Below are 18,751 nucleotides of genomic sequence, written 5' to 3'. Positions count from 1 at the left end.
CGGCAGAGCGCGAAGGTGACATATGACCACACTTTATTTACCGGCAGACAGACAGAGCCCCTCGCTCCTTAGCCTGCTAACAACACGAGGTCGTTCATCACTGGCTTGCTCCTTTTTGAAATTCACTCTGCAGCAAGCACTTTTTAAAGTCATGCACGTAATGCATTTTAAACAGCATTTTCTGCCCAGATCCATTTGCTCGACCTCGGCCCTAAGTGCGAGATGGAACGGTATTTCAGTGCGGTCCTGCCGCTCCAGGAGCCCGTGCGGAATGCGTACCGAAATGTATTTGTAACCGTACAGGACTGGGGCTCTAAAATGCAGTGTTTTGTTAAATGTTCATTTGCTGATTAAAATGCATCTTGCAAAGAAAGTGCATTACTAATGCAGAATCTAGTCCAAAAATACGTATTATGTAACGCACATTTGTTAATAACGCAGGCAATCTCCGTGTATCTGTATTAGTGGATCGGCTCGCGGCTGCCATCTCCATTACAGGCATAGAGCACTCCTTCTGAAAAACGGAGTACTTTCTTATGAACCCTAAAGAATCATAATCCACCTCGCTGCTGACAGCTGGCATTCGTCTCCATTGAAAGGGCATTCACCAGCACCCATATATTCCTGATTTTTTTTTTTTTTCCCAGTGTGCCTTGAAAAACCACTTGAACGATGTCTTTATGTTCCTTACACCGTCAGGGAGGCTGCGCTAATTGAAACGAATAAAGCAGGTGGGTCAACGTGAGTAAAACCTTTAGAGCCGTCCCTCCTCACCGGGGGCTGAGCGAGAAGGATTTGAACTGGGCGGCTCCAAACAGCCCGTCCGGCGTCCCACACTAATTTCCACATGATGGTGGGAGCCAGGCGCTTGTGACAGTAAAACGCTTTCAGTTTCTCTGCACAGTGTGAGAGTGGGGCACAGCTAGACTACAGACATGTGTCCTTGTATGGGGTTTGCCAAATCAATGCCACTTGATTAGACCAATCAGTACTTGAATGCCACAAACTAACTCGAAGAACACAAGATGCAAGGGAGACACAGCCAAGAAGCCAGGTCAGGAACATTCTAGAATGTCCCCAGCCAAGATGCAGAAACAAACAAAAAAACCTCAACATGGCAAAAGCGGTGGCTAGAATCTTGCTAAGGTCTATACTCTGGATTTGACAGCTGTATGCAGGCATGGTGCTGGCGATATATGAGGATGAGTTCCACCAGGCCGCCTAACCGCTGTAGAGACAGGCAGGACTCTTTAGACACCAAGAAGGGAGCACCAGGAGGGAAAGCCTGGTAGACAAGCTCGAAAGGGAAACCAGAATTAATGAGAGGTCATGCCTCTCCAAAGCCCCCCCATATTGAGTCAAAGACAAAAGCAAAACAAACCGGCAAAACCCCACCTGTCCCAGGCAGAGCAACTTTGTTGACACATCCAGGGCCTCTAGGAAGACGATTTGGCTCTGAATTACACCACTGTGGTCCACACCTCACCAGGGAAGGCATCGTCCACAACCCAGAAGAAGCGGTCGGATCACAGAGGGAACTCAAAAGCTTCCGGAGGACCATCCTTTCCTGAGCAGAGATATAATAACTCCAGGGATCCCCCTTCAGGAGGACGCATTTGGTTTCGCAGGGCTGAGAAAGAGATGTATTCATTTCCTCCAACCTTTTAGCCTTCGGGGTTCAACAGGGTCTAGGGTGGGTAGCCACCACCTAGCCCCGAGACTCTGATTACCCGATAGTTTTCTCCTGCAGAACCCGAGCTGGATCAAGCATTGGTGGGCAAGGAGGGATTCTGAGTCGTCTAACGTTCTGATTACCAGCAGATTAGTCCTAACTAGCCTTTCCTTAATTAATGTAAGTTTTCGTTTTTCTTTCTTTCTTTCTTTCTTTTTTTTTAACTCCAGCACCTGGAGCAGAGCCTGGCGCATGCTAGGCAGTCAATAAATATTTGCCGAATGAATTAGCTTTGTTGAAAACCTATCTCTGTATGAAACGAAAGAGCTTTAAGGGGTACCCCATGAGATCTGCTTGATAGCTGACCAGCCTGCAGCGCCCCACAGGGGCAGAGAACTGACTAGACCTGCTGAGTATCAGCTCGGAACGACTTCTCTTAACTAGTGGTTCCAGCTAATTAAAGTCTGCGCCCGATCTCAGCCAGAGCTCATGGCGGTCCACTGATGGGTTTGTGGACTTGCAACCCATCACCCCGCCTGTGGGGCCCTTCCTTGGAAAGATGCTTGTTTGTCCATGAGGTAATTAACCAGTTGAGACTGGGGGGGGGGGGGGGGCGAGTATTTTTCCCAAACGCTCTTAATTACAGTCTCTGGAACAGATCCGCCAAAGGTGGTTTCCTGATTAATGACTGCCTGAGGTTACCATCCTCAAACTATTAAGCCCTTGGAAATCGCCTGTGGCTGGATCATTAATACCCACGCATAGACCCTCATTTCATTCCGCCGAGTATCTGCAACTTAGCGGTCTGGTTTTCAGCTTTATTTTACCGAGGATGCTGGAGCCGAGGAGGGGTATGGACCCCCTCGGAGAACCCATACCCACCCTAACCTGTGGCTAGCTCGCTCACTCGTTTTGTTCCTTGGCACCCGCCAGGGCCCCCGCCCCTCGCTTCGCCCCAATCCTTCCAAACAAGGTTCCCTCCTGCCACCTGCCGGCCCACTAGGGTCTGCGCCACGGGCTCAGCGCCACAGCGCAGCTCGCGGGGAGGCGCCCCCGCCTCCTTACTGCACATGCCCGGCTGAAGTCCGGGCGCGCAACTTTGCAGAACCTCTCCGCCGCGTCCCTCCCCGCCTCAGTCTCCTCATTCCTCTCCCAGGCGAGAGGACCAGCGGAGGCACCTCTCCCGGGTCTTAGACCGCAGAGTCTGAGACTTAGAGAGAGGAGCCTGGGAGGAGACAGACTCTCTCTTCCCCCTTTTCCCATCCCTTCTTCTTGCTCAGAGAGGCGAGCGGAGGCGCGGAGCTTTAGAAAGTTGAGTGGTCAGGAAGGTAGGTGCTTCCCTTTTTCCCCCTCACACCGAGGTGGGGCTGGGACCTCCGGACCCAGCTTCTCACCTCGTGGGGTGCACCCTTTTCGGCTGCAGCAGCCGATGCGCATCGGAGCCGCTCTCTGCAGAGCCAGAGGGCGGGTGGGCTTCCCGGTGTGCGCCTAAGAGAATGGATCGTAGGTCCCGGGCTCAGCAGTGGCGCCGAGCTCGCCACAACTACAACGATCTGTGCCCACCTATCGGCCGCCGGGCAGCCACCGCGCTCCTCTGGCTCTCCTGCTCCATCGCGCTCCTCCGCGCCCTTGCCACCTCCAACGCCCGCGCCCAGCAGCGCGCGGCCGCCCAGCAGCGCCGGAGCTTCCTTAACGCCCACCACCGCTCCGCCGCCCAGGCGTTCCCCGAGCCCCCCGAATCTGACCACGAGCACGAGGAGGCAGACCTCGAGCTGTCCCTCCCCGAGTGCCTAGAGTACGAGGAAGAGTTTGACTACGAATCCGAGAGCGAGACGGAGACCGAGTCTGAAATCGAATCCGAGACCGACTTCGAGACCGAGCCTGAGACCGCCCCCGCCACTGAGCCCGAGACCGAGCCCGAGGACGAGCGCGGCCCCGTGGTGCCCAAGCACACCACCTTCGGCCAATCTCTCACCGAGCGTCTGCACGCTCTGAGATTGCGGAGCCCCGACGCCTCCCCGAGTCGCGCGCAGCCCAGCACTCAGGAGCCCCAGAACCCCAGGCAGGGGGAGGAGCCCGAGCCCGAGGACAAGGATCCGAGGGACCCCGAGGAGACCGAGGAGCCAAAGGAGGAGAAGAAGAAGCAGCAGCGCCGCTGCAAGCCGAAGAAGCCCACCCGCCGCGACCCATCCCCGGAGTCCCCTTCCAAAAGGGGACCCATCCCCATCCGGCGTCACTAATGGAGGACGCCGTCCAGATTCTCCTTGTTTTCTTTGACTCAGGTTAGTTGCCCACCGCTAAACTGGGGAAGCCTGGGGTCGGTGTGGGAGCCCGCGGGAGGAGAGGAGGGAGAAGGAGAGGCAGGTTAGGAGGAAGGCGGGAAGACAGCAGGCTCAGCTAGCCAGCCCGGGAGGTGGGTGGGGGTGCCGCCGGCAGGCTGGGAAAGGCTCCCCTGGGCGCCGGGACGGCGCCGGGGGCGCCCAGGTGGCCAAAGGCTTGTTGCACGACGGTGCGCTCCTGGCGCCGGGCTGGAGACAGCCTGAGGTCTCCGAGCTGGTGTCCAGGACGCGCGCCCAGAATCCCCGGCGCGCCCCAGGTTTCCAGCTGCACACCGAAAAGGCACGGGTAAGTCACTTGTTTCATGCGCTCTTTCCCCCCTCTTAAACACTGGCCTCGAACCGGTTGGCCTTGGCAGACGCCCGAAACGTGGTTCGGAGGTGCGCGCGCCAACTTTCACCGTGCGAGAGCGGCCGCGCAGTAGCGACACTGTTGCAATGTGCGAAAAGTAATCACACCGGGATTGGGCAAGAACTCCGGAGACTGCCGGCTCCGGGAAAAGTCGCGCGCGGCGCTTTAAGACACTCCGAGCCTGGAGCCCAGGTCCCAGCGCTGCCAATTTGGAGCCGCGGGACCTCGGCGCCAGTGCTCCCCGCGGCTGTGCGCTAGTCCTGGCCGCCACCACCCCTCTCCGGGCGCTCACGGGGCGGGAGTCCGCTGCAAAGAGCGTGCGCACCTGCCCGCGCGCTCCAGAGCCGACCTCCTCGGGACCGCCCGCGGTTCCCCACGAATCACGCGTACTTGGAGGGCTGGCAGAGAAGGTACGGGAGTCTTAGGGGGTGCCCCTACCGGCTACCAGGGTCAGTGGCGCGGGCTTGGTCACGTCGGGGCATCGCTAACCTTTTGGCGCAGCTGATCTGGCGGCGGGGCCGGGTGCAGCCTGGCTGGAGAGGTCTGGGGCTGTTTGCGCACGGACCTGGGGATAGAAGAGAGGGGCTAAGAGGCCCGCGAGGCGGTGCCGAGCGGAAAGGTAAAGCGGCACAAGGAACGGGGCTGGAGAGGGGATCGCGTCTTTCATCGGGGTACCCTACAATGCGTCCCCAAAGAGCACGGCACTACCGCGCCGGGGAAAGGTGTTGGATCCGATCCGACGCAAGTCCTTGGGGGATCGGTCAAGAGGGGGCAGGGGCCGGCGGCGGCTTCGGCAGCCTCGGGGAGGGGAGGCGGCGCACCGGCCATTTTCGGCTCGGGTGGAGCTAAGTTTGGAATCCGTAACCTGGAGGTGACACCGCCCTGGTGTCCGAGCACAAAAACGGCTGCAATCGGGTCACGCATCTTCGGTGCGTAAAGTGTGTCATCTTCGGTGCGTAAAGTGTGTCTTACCTGCCAATCCTGGAGGAAAAGACTGACAAATGAAATGTATTTTACAGAACTTCACCCGGCATGGAAATTGATGTTTTCTTGGTGCGCGCGTGCGTCTCGCTTTGCGCGGGTTTGGGCTAGTCTGCGGAGAATGATTTGGGGGAAGGGGGGAGTGAACCGTTTTTAGGCCCGAAAGGAAAGGATCAGTCGGGTTCTTAAACTCCTAGGGGAAGGATGAGGCCGGAAGGAACACACTTTTCATGGTCCTCCTTCCAGGTCTCTTCTCCGGGAAAGGCGTCGCGGCGCCCCAGAACTTAGTTATGCTGGCTGCGGCGCGCAAATGGCTGCTGGATGCCTGTGTGTCTTCATTAGTATGGACCCGGAGGGCCGTTTGGTAGCAGGGGGCTTCCCTGGGCCGCGGGGAGGGGTCAGAAGTCGGAGGCTGCCGAGGTGGCGCAGCAGGGCCAGGCGCGCGCTGCCTTTGGCTTACCGGTGTGAAATTGCCTAAGTGAGATGGAGCTCTCCGAAGTTGAAATTTCTACTTCAGGTCACCAGCGGGCATATGGCTCCTTTCTGTGGCATTACGTGTTATTTTTTTTCCTGCGGTAACGTCTTAGCAGCCTGCGTTCACCAAGTGCGACGTCTTTGGTGAATCTGCACAAGAAGCCAGGGTTTGCCTGGCTGGTTTTGGTGTGCTTTTTCCGTGCGGGAGCTGTCTTCCCAGACCGGGTGGGGGGGGCGGGGGCGGGGGCGGGGGGGGGGGTCCGCTCGGCCTGCAGAGCTAGGGTTTTCATTGGAGGAATTAGCATGTTGCCGTGTCGCAGGGAGAATACACGAGGTTTTTAGGAAGTCCTCAGCGCCCCAGCCCACAACGTTCACCTCGGTCTTGGTCTGTGTTTGAACAAAAGCCTGGATGTTGAGACACTTGCTTTCCTGACTGTCAGCAATACACGTCAAGCTCATTATTGGGGGTGGAAGTCCCCCGTCTAGGAACACACAGATAGTCTGCGCTCTTTCATAAAGTGCCTCCGTTGTGAAAGCCTGTGACCCACCCACACGCCCCTCCCCACTCAGCTCCCTTCCCCCACCCTCCGCCCCACCCAACCTCCCCCACCCCCACCCCCACCCCCACCCCCACCCCCACCCCTCCAGCCCTGTGTCAGGGCGGAACAGCCATCAGAGATGATCCAGAACCGCTGAGAAATATGCCAGACCCACCCACCCACCCCCGCCCCCGAGGAAGTGCCCCCCCACCCCCCCAAGGAAGAGATTTTGCCCTACAGACACTTCAAACCCTCTAACTACCTGAGACACTGGGGCTCCACTACCTTTTTCTTTTCCCCAGAGGCATTTCTGGCAAGTTCTCCCAAGCATTCCCGACTCACTAGGCTCCAAATTGGCCCTTTGTCTCACCCAGTAGAACTGGGGTTAGCATTTGAATGGGCTCACTTGGCTCCTTCAGTTTAGGTGGGGTGTGTCTGGTGAGGAAATACGCTCAAAAAAAAAAAAAAAAAAAAAAAACCCCTGCAGGTTGAGCCCGTAAGTGAATTACTAGCCTGTTGTGGTTATTTCTCAGGAGGGGGGGGAGGGGAAGGAGGGGAGGAGGAGAATAAAGCTACTTAAATGTGATGGTCTGCTCTGGCATTAGGATTTTCCTTTGCTCCGTGGATCATTTACTTAATAGAAATTTGCTTTTTCTTGGACAGAGGTCCTCTTAAAACTCAACTTTCTGAGTTGGAAAATTAGAGCAGTGGTCACATGCTGTGTGCTGTCCAGCCATCTGGCCCAGGTTGACCTCGAAAGTTTGGCAAACAAAATTTTTCATTTATGTTTATCGGAACTCAAGAACCGGGAAGTGTAAAGTTTGGAATTGTTTTAAGAGGATGTTTCTTTAACGCACTCGAAGCTGGTTTTCGCCCCCTGGAACTGCTTACAGCCATTTCACTCTTTAGCCCTCACTTTTAGCAGCTGGGATGGAAGAGTTCATGAGGAAGCTGAAACTTCCATGTGGGTAAGAATGAGGTCTTTTTTTTTTTTTTAAATAATCTGAATGGAGTTTACTCAATTTACCTGTGTTATCACCGCTCTTCCTGCAGACGGAAGCTATTGAGAGGAAACTGAGCAGAAACCATGGTGTAGGGGAAAGCATGTATCTGTAACAACAACAACAAAAAACCAATTACTAAACTCAAATTAAGCTTCCAGAGGTGAGACGCCGGCTCAAGGGCTGCCCTGCTCTTAGAAATTGCCCAGCAACAGGGATCAGGCTCTCCCATTATATCTTTAATCCCCCTGTTCCAGAATGAGGGATGGGACACCTCGCCCTCCCTTCGGGGTTTTGACATTCATGACCATTTCCTGAATCTTGCTGCCCCACGAGTGGACAGCAGGACCTGTAAGCCCCAAGGACCTCTAGGCCTGGGCCAGCCCCAGCACCTCACTGCCTCAGTTTCCTCACACGGACAATGGAAGGAACTGAATGAGATGTTCACAGTATCCCCTTCAGCTCCAAATGCGTGCGGGCCGATGAAGCCCAGGCTTGCCCAGTCTCACTCCGTCCGTGACTTTAACGCTAACGGAGCCAAAAAAAAAAAAAAAAAAATTCAAGGGTGACCAAATAAAAAGCACCGGTTGTGAAGGAATCTGTTTTGCGTTGTTCTCATTTTGATTTTATCCGATCTGTTTTTGAATGGGTGGCAAAAAAAACGGTTCAAGGAGGCAAGTTAGGGAATACAGAATCCCACTGGGTCGTGTTACTAGCCTGAGGGGGAAAAATGGCCATCCTTCCGAGCAGATCTTTAAGTGTTTGTCTTGTGCCTGCTTGGTCCCCTCACCTGCTCTCCCCGATCTTCGATCTTCGTGTGTGAAAACAAGCTTTTCCGAGTGGGGGGAGCAGGGGGCCTGAAGCCAGCGTTACTGCAGCCTGGAGGTGATGCTACCCGCTCTGGGAGAGAGCGGTCGGACAGCAATGACTCGTGTCAAGTGACCACGAGTGCTTGAATGTATCATTCAGTCACTCGTAAGTGTCCTGATTAGGCCAGACCTGCCAACGCAGCTCCGAGGCTGCAGCTAGTTAGGATAAACCCATTTCCTTAGCTCCTGTGTTTGTTTTTATTATCCTTCCCTCCCAAGAGCTTTTTCAGACTTTTTTTTTCCTTAATTGCTTCTCTCCCATGAAATTTTAATACCATAGTTATAGAAATTTACTGTATATCTGTTTCTATACTGCAGGACCTTGTAATGGCTAAGATTTTTTTTTTTTTTTGCACTTCCCCCTAAACCAATTTTCCTCCATGGCAAATGCACGGGCTAGCGGAGTAAATGGAGTTAAAAAGAAAAAAAAAATAGTAATGGTTGAACATCCCAGTTTTGGTGGGTTTTTGTTTTTTTTTTTTTTTTTTTGGCTGCACATTACAAGGCTACATATAAGATAAATCTTACTAATGTTTGGTTTTCCCTTTTTAAAAAAAAATCTCACATCTCCCCCTCCCCCCCCCCCCCCCCCCCCCAGCCCCTGGTACCTATCCTGGTGCCGGTGCCCAGTCGGTTCACATAGCAGAGAAGCCAGAATAAACAGCCTAGTGACTTAGTTCTCCCAAGGCCAAGAGTCTGCAGTGCGGGGCCCCTGTCACCTGTTGACAACGCTCAGCCAGGAAAGGCAGGGCATCCAAGATCCAAGAGGAGCTGGCGCCACAGCCCCCGCCTGCCAGCAGACTCCCCATTGCAAGGTAGAACTGGGGAGGCCGCTTTCCTGGCTTTGCACGTGGACACAGCCTATTTTTATTCTATGAGCTTATTTTAGGGTAGGCAGGCTGCAAAGTAAGGGGGGGGGGGGGGTCAGCGTGCACAGATGGCAGTGGTGCCTGTTAACGTGCGGGAAGGTCTGTGAACAACAAAGGGAAAGGAAGGTGTTGGGGGATCACGGAGAAAACTGGAAGGTAGTGGGAGACACGACCAGTAGGGAAGGAACAGAAGAGAAGATTTGGAGACAGGAGTCACAAAGCCCGTCCGTGTTAGAGCTATAAAGACTAGCACGCACAAATAAGGGTAGATTCAGGGACAAAGAGATTCAGGGGCAACTCCGTGGCCGTCTTCAAAAATCTGGTGGCAGCAGAGGCAGCGTCGGGAACAGCATTTTTAATAGCCAGGCACAGCGGTGGAGGGCCACCCTGGGGCTCGCAGCTTAGGTACCCTTAAGGTCACCTCTCCCTGGAGGGTCTCTACGGTCTCCATTCCATAGGTACAGGGGAGTTTTTGTACACGTGCCTCAGTGGCTTCAACCAAAATGAAAGATTTACAACCTAGGAAATGTGGTTTTATAGCTCAAATCCTAAATCTTGGATCTCAGTTCAGGGAGAGGCCCCGACTCTCACACTGGCCAAGGACGGCGGCCAGCTGAAGACAAGTTTCTCCTCCCCCAGGCGAGAGCCGGTTGCTGAATACTCTGGCTTACGTTGCTGTCTCCATTAGAGTTCAAGAGGAGAACGCACCCTGGGAAATTGAGGCTCTGCGCTAACATGAGACCCACCACTCCCCTTAAATGCAGGTTACGGTGCCCAGATGCTCCCAGAGTGCCTGGAAGTTCCGCCACGATTTCCCGGAATTTTAAACAGAGCTCCCGCTAAAGCCAGATTTATCTTCTGGGATTCCCTCTTGCCCTTCTAGTCCCCACTTTTACCCCTTTCTTAGTCCCCTTCCCGGGGCACTGTTCATCTTTTCTCCCCTCCACATTCTCTGCTGCATCATCAGCTAGCCTGGAGAAGGAACCCACAGCCCAGTTCCAGCGACTGTCGAGAATGTGCGGGCCCACCGCGCTAGCACAGGCCGTCAGAGGACGGCCATGTGCCTGGCCGCAGCAGAAATGGGTAACCCTTCCAGGTCGAGGGCTGCTGAGTTTAGCTAGCGAGCTGAATGAAGGGGTCTGAATTCCTGGGAGGAGACCCTCCGCCCCTGGGGCTGCAGCACGGGGTTTGTTAATCTGAGCAGATCGAGTGTCTCCCTAAGTCTGGTTCGGCCCATCCGTAATCTCAGCCGTGCACCTGCCCCTGACCTCCATCTGAGGCGTTTTCTCTCTGGCTGGCGTTTGCCTGAAACAGCCTGGTCACGCAGACCCTTCTGCAGACAGGAGGCTGCTGCCTCCACCGGCCGAGGCTGGCAGAGGAGATGCTAGAATGGAGAAAGATGAGCACGGCAGGTCTTAACTGAACGGTGATTAACCGAACAGCTTCAAAGTCTTCTCGCACTCAGAAAACAATGGTCACCGGGAGGTAGAAAAACAGAACAGTTGCCGGAATCCTCTTGCCCGGGGTTCTCTCTCCTTTTGGCTTTTGCTTTTTCCTCCCAGCTGGTGAAAAGATTCTCCTTTTCTGCGTTCCAAAGAAATCCAGGGACAGACAGCAATGACGGGAGTGGTCTGCAGAGAGTGCTCTTCTGCAGACGGCCCCCACCCCAAACGCTAGGCTAGGAGGAAATACCACTGCCAAAAAAAAAAAGGATCATTTTGCCTGGTTTCTGCTCCTTTCCCTCTCGACCACCTCCTTCTCTGCCTGCTTTGCTTTCTCTTTCTTGGATACGGGGATGAAATGAGAAAGTTGACAGGCAGCTACTTAAACTTTGGATGCGCCTTGTGCTTTTGGCAACGACTAAGAATCCCCGAATGTAAGCGTACTAACGGCCATCTGCGGAGTGTGACGTGTGCTGGTGCAGGTGTCAATATAGCAGGAAGATGGGAGTTTGGGAAGCCCAGGGCGCCACACGGGGTCACCGAGGCAGGGGGCCATGTCCCTACAGATGGCGACGGTGCTGTTCAGAGAGCCAAGAGTGAAGAAATACCTTCTTTCCGCAGGGGGTTACTCGCTTACAAAGAGCCGAGCCTACCTGAGGGACCTGGGCCTTTTGGTGAACGGGCGGACTTTCCTCAGAAATGCGGGTTAACTGAAACATAAGCAGTGTTTCCTCTCTTGACTCGTGGAGTGTAGACAATCTATATTCTTTTTAAGTAGCAGTTTTAAGGATCTTTTTAAGGATACGCAGTTTCCCACAGACCTTCACCTGGACTTGACAGCCCGCCCTTTCCTTCTCTGATGGATACACCCGTCTCACTGCACGCCTTTGCTCCCGCTCGCTCCCTGTGGGGACAGGGCCCAGACCCTGGCACATAGTTTTTGCCCTTGACCCCAGCACCCCCTTCTCTGGGGCACCCTGTGACTAGCCTATCTTGCCTTCCTCTTCGTCATCGGTGTGAACTCATTCACTGACCTTCCTTCCTTGTTCCTGCTTATTCCTACGAGATACAGACCCCTTTCTCTGATAGAAATCCATCCAGAATTGGCACTGTGGCCTAGGCTACCCACTACCACCTGTCACTGGCCAATCTGCATCCAGGGCCAGGCCCCATTTCTGTCTTGAGCCAGAAAGCTCACCAGTCTAGAGTATGCTCACCAGACAGCACCTCCCCCCACCCCCCGCCGCCCCCAGTCAACCCAGCAGCTAATCGCCCCCAGCTCTTACCCTAGCGGGGTCCTCAGGTCCCCGTGGCCAGGCCCGCCAGCTGCCGTTCGCGTCGGCCAGCTCCTCAAACATCTGGACGCACTTCTGAGGCGTCTCAAGTCCCACTGCTGATCTGTGATGCTTTCAGTTTTGAACCCCCTCACGTGAGTGATTTGAGGTTTCAGATTCTGGTGGCCAGTCCCTACGGAAGAAAAAAATTAGAGTAGACAATAGGGAGCATCGCAGGTAAACAGCGTAATGTTTTCTCCCTGGTCCTAATTTACCTTTCAATTACAATGATTCCTACTCCAATCTGAGGGTCCTTTCTCAGCCTACAGCAGTGGTTTCATCCGGGGGCGATATTTTGCCTCCCAGAGGACATCTGGCAAAATCTAACAGATTTTTGGCTGCTACAACTAAGGGGCTGCTACTGGCATCTAGTGGGTAGAGGCCAGGGATGCTGCTAACACCCTACAGTGCCCAGGACAGTCCACGGCAGAGAATGGTCTGGCCCCGATGTCTACAGCACAGAGGCTAAGAAGCCACAGTCCTGACTAGGTACATGGCTCTTCTTAGATCCTCCCCTCCCGTGTACCCCCCGCCCCCCCCCCGCCAGTCCTTCCTAGCCCACTGCTCTCTCCCGAGGCAGCTTTTCTTCTCCTCTAGTGCGCTACTCCAGATTCTGTCACCAGATATATTCCTCCCCTTGAGGGTGGTATCTGAGCCCCTGATTCCATATCCTAGAAGGATGGTTGTCACTGTGAACTTGAGGTCTCGCGCTTCCTTCGACACTTCAGGCCCACGCTCTTAATTAACAGGCCGTGAAAAACCCCACTGCGACTCCCATCCTTCCTTCACCTCTGCCGAGTCCAAACCCAGATTGGCTCCGCCACCATGCCACCCCTCCCCAAGATCCTCCCCGCTTCCCCGTGTCACCTGTGTCCCCACCGTCCAGGCGCCACACTTTGGCTTCTCTACCTTTTGTGCCTTGGGAGCACAGGAGATGCTCGAGGGCCCTTTGGGAGCCCTCTTGAGTCCCCTCATTCAGCCTTGCTGCTTCCTTCACTGCATGTGGGTCTCCCCACCTTAAAGGTCAAGGCCAGCTACGGCGTCCTTTGTTCGCTCCGGTGGGACCATCCTCCACACTCCCTCCATCTTTACTAAAACTAAGCGCAAAGCCTCCCTTGCAGCACAATTGGCATTCATCATCTCCATTTCCTACCAGAACAGCCTCGAGAGTGCTTGCCCTGAAACTTCCTGGTATCCTCAGAGAGATCTGATCTCATTCGTCCCTCTTTACTCCCACTGCGCCTCCAAGACTCTGCGCTGTGGCCTGTCCTCTTTACCCAGCTTCCCCCTTTTGCTCCTGATGGGCCCACACCTATCATTCCACCCGCCCCCCCACCCCCCAATGGCAGCCAAGGGCCCTAGCCATCCGCGGAGGCCCATTTGAAACGCCATTTTCCCCACCAACACTTTCGAGTCCCCCCCACCACCCCACCACCAGTAGAGGTCTTTCCTCTCATTTTTATGTTGCTTATCCTTTAGGATGGAGTGTTGGTATCTACCCGGCCTTTATCCCCTCAGTGTACGGGCTCCCCAGGCAAAGAACCAAAGATACCAAAGAGTTGAACAAAGGGGGTCCCAGACGCCCCTGAGGATGTCAAACAAAGAGACCCTGTACCCATTCCTTGATGAATAGTGCTTTGGGGAAGCAAGGCCCGGAACGGGAGCAACCCGTCCCTTTGGGGCTCCAAACCCCAATGTCTACTGACCTTCTACTTCGGCAGGGCGCAGCATCCCTGGGGCCTCAACTCCTTTTCCGTCTGGGACTGCTCCTCTGCATCGGGGCAGTGAGCCCTCTCCCTCCTCAGGGTCCTGGCCCTCTACCCCCAGGCCCTGGACGTTTTCTTCCTTCTCGCCTGGTCTCAGCAGCGGTTCCCCCGGACGGGAGGGTTTGCCCACCGCCACCTGCGAGACCTAGGGTTGACCCCTGTCAGCCCCCAACCTTCCCTTCCAGCCTTTGTGACTTGTGGCATCAGGAAGAGTGACCCCACGGCGCCAGCCGGCCTCGAGGCGTCCCAGGCCTGGCCGCCATACGCCCGCCCACCAACCGCTTCCAACCACCCCAGCAGCACAACCTCTTAGGGCGTTCCAACGCGGCGCCCCCTATTGGACCTCCCATTCATATCCGGTTTCCGGTCGGACGCCCCCTGCTCATTCGCCAGGCCACCTTGATTGGCGTGACCCCAGCCCAATGGTTGACCCGGCACTGGGGTCGGAGGGGAGTGAGTGGACGGTCGCGACCCAGTTGGCCCATTCAGTAGGACGCCCAGAGGGTTGAGCCGTCGCTCACGGGGATAGTTGGCCAAAGTTTGAGCCAAAGTTCAGTGTTGGCATTTCCAAGTGTGTAGACCCATGGAGCTGACCTGTCACGCCTTTGGGGGGCCCCACACGTTGCCCAGAGTCCGACTTGGTCAGCTTTCTCCCGCAGCACGGCCACGTGGGTGGTGGGTGCGGGACGGTGGTGCGCCGTGGCTGTGGTCCCATCGTTCTAAGAGGGATGCGTTGGACTTAACGAGATTGGACCGTGCGTGGTTCACCCGCCTGCGGCTCGTAGATACAGCCACCCGAGCGGTGTTCCCACTCGCCGCCGCCCACCCCTCGTGAAACTCTTCCTGCCATCTCTCCCCCGCCCGCACGCCAGGCGACCACCTGCCTCATGCCCAGCTGCCTTGCCCCTACAGGTAGCTGGCAGGTCCGTGTCACCCGCTGGCGAGACAGCCCTCATGCCCACGTCCCGGGTCGTACGTGACCCGCAAGCAGCAACTCCCGCCCGCGCCCCCCCCCCCCCTCCCCGCGGCTCAAATGCTTTCGCAGACACCAGACCCTAGACCCAGAGCAGTGCGCCTGCACGCGCCAAGCCCACCCCGCCGGTGCGGGTATTTACCCCAGCCGGCTCCAAACCCACACGAGCTTCGGCGACAGGAGCGCAGCCAGGCGACCGCTACACTTGTGGCCGGGCTTAATGCCGCGCCTCTGGGGGTTCTAGCAGTGGAAAAGTAAAGCGACTGCCCTGGGATACCCATAGCTAAAGGAGAAGGGCCGGAGGGGGGCTGGCGAGGGGCTGGCGAGGAACTGGGGCCGCGGACCGACCGACCCTGCAGCCGGCGCCCGCGGCCGAGAGCGGCACATCACAGCCGCTGCTGCCGGCGCGGCACAGTGTGTATCTTTGGGTTCTGTGCGCACAGGGTTGTCCAGTCTCTGAGACCACGCTAAGCCAGCCGCAGGTCCCAACACGAATCCCGCTAACCCTTCCCCAGAACAGTAGGACCCCCGGAACTCTGAGGCCTGCACCGGATGGGGTCTCCGCGTGTGTCCCGCGCCCCCCCACCCCCGTTCCGTGCCGCGGCAACTACCGCTTAGAGGGTCTCCGTGGTGCGCGCCCGAGACCCTCTTATTCCCCTGCATCATCGTCCACATAATCGGGGGAAAACCCTGCCTGCGCCACTCTAGACTACCGCAGGGACCCCCAGAGTGTGATGGGGATGGGGGACATTGAGTGTTTTTACAGGAGCCAGCCTGGGCAAACCGGCAAACAAACGCTGCAGAAGCGGTGGAAAGTACCCTAAGGCGTTTTAAAAACGAACTGTGGGCGCACACGCGGCAGCCCCTCGCCCCTCGCCCCTCGCCTCTCTCCGCTCTGCCGGTGGGCTTACGACCACCTGTCGCATCCCCGCGCGCGCCCGCGCCCCCTTCCCACGCGCCCAAAGCCTGGTACTCCGGACTTGGAGCTCAAGATTGGAGGCTGCCCAGGTCTGGGGGCTGCGGCTCAGGGGTTCAGGGGTATCCTGGGGTGATGAAACCCTCCTGCGGTTCCCCCCTCCCCCGAGGAGAGTCATTTGGGTCTGGGAGGGAGGGTTTTCAGCTCCTGCGCTCAAGCAGCCCGGGCCCACGTCTTGCGTCACGTGTCCCGCAACGCAGGAGAGCTCTCTCTCTCTCTCTCTCTGGCCAGGGGATAAGAGAGGAGAAAGACTCCAAATCAGTCAGGGAGAGGAGTGGAAGGAGCCAAAACATCCCTGCGAGGCCTGCGCTCATCGGCCCCCTTACCCAAAGTCCGGGGCTGCCGGCGCCAGGATCTGGCTCCCGGAGCCGCCTTGGCATCGGGGCCGGCGTCCTCTGGTGGCAGAGAGCGAGCACTACGAGCGATTTTCGGACCGAATCGGCACGCTCCTCAGATCCAAGCAGGCGGGGCTGGCCTGGAGCAGAGAGACAGAAAGAGAGAGAGAGAAAGAGAGAGAGCGGAGGGGACAAAGGCAGGCCAAGAGGGGCGCCGAGGGGCAGCCTGAGGGGATAAAAAGTGGCCAGGAAGGAGCCAAAACTGCACCGGCAACAATAGACTTGCTTCTGCTTTGGTCTTGGGTTTGAGGCCCTCAAGCCCCAGACCTCAAGAGGGTTGGAAAGTGAGGTTGGAGAACTTTCTAGCTGATACTTTGAATTTTTTTGAAGATATTTTTTTCACCCTAGTTCGGTTGGGTGCTCCGTCTCACGGGGCCCCAAGTTTATTTTAAGAGTCCGCCACCGTGTTATGGGCGTGCGCAACTGCCTCGACGGCAATAATATGTCAGGACAACGCGATATCCCCCTTGAACTCGGGGAACAGCCCGAGCAGCCACCTTTGGAGGCCCCAGGGGCAGCTGCCCCCAGTCCTGGGCCTGGCGCAGCCGAAGAGATGGAGACCGAACCGCCTCACAGCGAGCCCGTCCCCCTCGAGATTGAAGGCGAGGCCTGTGGACCCCCCGAGGTCTCCGGACCCAACTGCCAGGACCTGGGCCAGGCCATCGAGGAAACCAGAGCCCTCGGAGGCTACAGCCCACCTCCCGAGGAAGCCATGCCCTTCGAGGTCGAGCAGCCCAGCCCAGGAGGCTTCTGGCCTACCCTGGAGCAGCCCGGAGACACCACTGGGGCCCATGCAGGCCCTGAGGTCTTCAGCCCAGCGGTCATGGAGCCCGGAGCCTTCGATGATGCCACACCCGGCCTGGGAGGCTACAGCCCTCCACCTGAAGAAGCCATGCCCTTCGAGTTTGAGCAGCCTGCACAGGGAGGTTGCAGCCAGCCTCTCCTGCAGGTCTCAGACCTCGCTCCAGGAGGCCCAGGTGCAGGGGTCTTTAGCACTCCTCCCCAGGAGCCCGGAGCCCTTGAAGCCCTTGAAGCCACCACAGGCTTCAGAGGAGACTGTAGTCCTCCCCCTGAGGAGGCTATGCCATTTGAGTTTGATGGAGCAGCCTTTGGGGACGACAGCCCACCCCCCGGGCTCCCCCGAGCTATCCCACAAATCGACGGCGGCAGCATCGGCCAGCCCGCGGCAGTCGCGGTCCCGAGTGCGGTCCTCCTCGCTCCCGCCGCGAACGAGCCCCCCCTCTGGGTCCCCGGCGCCATCGGCAGCCCATCCCGAGAGGCTGTCAGATCTCCTCCACTCTTCGCGGGCGACAGCCCCCCGATGGAGATCTCCGGACCCCCGCTCGAGATTGGCAGCGCCCCCGTTGGGGTCGACGACGCTCCCGTCAACATGGACAGCCCCCCAATCGCGCTTGACGGCCCGCCCATCGAGGTCTCCGGAGCCCCAGTTAAGAGAGAGCGAGCAGAGGGAGAGAGACCCCCAGTTGAGGGAGAAGCAGCCGAGATGGAAGGAGGCTCAGCCGCCGCCTCTGCTGCAGGGAAAGGAAAAGTCCCCTCTCCCGGGGACGGAGCCCCAGCGGCCGGGGCCGACCCTGCTTCTCCAGCCGCCGGGGCAGCCCCAGCCGCCCCTGCCGCTCCAGCCGCCGGGGCAGCCGCTGCCGCCCCTGCCGCTCCGGCCGCCGGGGCAGCTCCAGCCGCCAGGGCAGCTCCTGCCGCCCCTGCCGCTCCGGCCGCCGGGGCAGCTCCTGCCGCCCGGGCAGCCCCTGCCGCCCCTGCGTCTGGAGCCCGACCCAAGCTCCGCTTCCTCCGACCCCCCAGCCCCGAGATCCAGGCTGCCGATCCGCCTACTCCGCAGCCTACTCGCGCATTTGCCTGGCGGGGCAGGTCTGGCCGCGGCCGCGACGACGACGACAGGTCGGTCAGCAGCGACGACGACCACAGCAGCGATGAATCCGACGATGGGACCTCCGGATGCCGCCGCTGGCTGCAGCCCCGGCGAAATCGCCGCCGCCGAAAGCCCCGGCGCAACTTGCTCCGCAAGTTCCTCCTGCAGGCCTTCGGGGGCTGCTTCGGCCGATCCGAGAGCCCCCAGCCCAAAGCCGCCCCCGGCCCCAAGGTCAAGAAGATTCCCCTGGCGGAGAAGCGCAGACAGATGCGCAAGGAAGCCCTGGAGAAGCGCGCCCAGAAGCGCGCAGAGAAGAAACGCAGCCAGCTCATCGACAAACAACTCCAGGAAGAAAAGATGGGGTACATGTGTACGCACCGCCTGCTGCTTCTAGGTAATGCGGCGGACTCTGCCCGCGGGGAGCAGGGCTGCCCGGTGGGGCTCGGGGCCTGGCTGCGGGAGGAGGGGGGTGTCCAGGCCGAGGCGGGAAGAGACTGCTAGAAAGTTCCAGCGAGGGGCCCGAACTTTGCCCTGGGAGCGGGAGGGGGCCTCGGCTGGGTGTGGGTGGTCGAAGTATGTGCCCTCCAGGGAGAAAAGTGGTGCCGAGCAACACTGAGGGTCGTTTCCGGCTGGACAAGCCAGCGCCAGCGACCGTAAGACGCCCCCGAGTCCTGGGGTGGGGGCCGGCAAGGAAGGCGGGGGCCTCAGGTGAGCCAGGAACTGCCGGGGAGGGGCCCCGGGGTCCCCCGGGCTGAGCCGGTTTGGGGCCGCGGGCGGGGGGAGGGGGGCTGGGGTCGTTGGGGAAAGGTGCGCCCCCGCCTCGCCTGGCCCTGCTGCTTGGACGCAGACAGCTTGTCGTTGGTGTCTGTTGGTGTCCATATTGTGTC

At 57.8% G+C, this 18,751-nt stretch overlaps 2 protein-coding genes across 2 annotated transcripts; both read left to right on the top strand.

Annotated features, from left to right (window-relative positions):
• Positions 1-3,168: 3,168 nt before the first annotated feature.
• On the top strand, positions 3,169-3,950 carry LOC122215360 (neuroendocrine secretory protein 55). Its single transcript, XM_042930546.1, has one exon. It carries the CDS (start codon positions 3,169-3,171, stop codon positions 3,910-3,912), a length of 744 nt encoding a protein of 247 aa, XP_042786480.1. The 3' UTR covers positions 3,913-3,950.
• An 11,398-nt stretch (positions 3,951-15,348) lies between these two features.
• LOC122214816 (protein ALEX-like) lies at positions 15,349-18,523 on the top strand. The gene is made up of 4 exons (XM_042930059.1): positions 15,349-15,423; positions 15,917-16,025; positions 16,373-18,258; positions 18,453-18,523. Exons 1-3 carry the CDS (start codon positions 15,349-15,351, stop codon positions 18,256-18,258), a joined length of 2,070 nt encoding a protein of 689 aa, XP_042785993.1. The 3' UTR covers positions 18,453-18,523.
• The last annotated feature ends 228 nt before the right edge of the window (positions 18,524-18,751 follow it).

This window comes from Panthera leo, chromosome A3, assembly GCF_018350215.1.
Source record: "Panthera leo isolate Ple1 chromosome A3, P.leo_Ple1_pat1.1, whole genome shotgun sequence".
NCBI lineage: Eukaryota > Metazoa > Chordata > Mammalia > Carnivora > Felidae > Panthera > Panthera leo.
Note: the sequence above shows the minus strand (reverse complement) of the source record. Positions and strands in the feature narration are given on the sequence as shown.

Excerpts from the sequence above, each read along its gene's own strand:
- LOC122215360 (XM_042930546.1), top strand. The coding sequence starts at position 3,169 with ATGGATCGTAGGTCCCGGGCTCAGCAGTGGCGCCGAGCTCGCCACAAC.
- LOC122214816 (XM_042930059.1), top strand. The coding sequence starts at position 15,349 with ATGGGGGACATTGAGTGTTTTTACAGGAGCCAGCCTGGGCAAACCGGC. Across the intron at positions 15,424-15,916 it reads CGCTGCAGAAGCGGTGGAAA|TCCGGGGCTGCCGGCGCCAG; the intron begins GTACCCTAAGGC and ends CCTTACCCAAAG. Across the intron at positions 16,026-16,372 it reads GCGATTTTCGGACCGAATCG|AGTCCGCCACCGTGTTATGG; the intron begins GCACGCTCCTCA and ends GTTTATTTTAAG.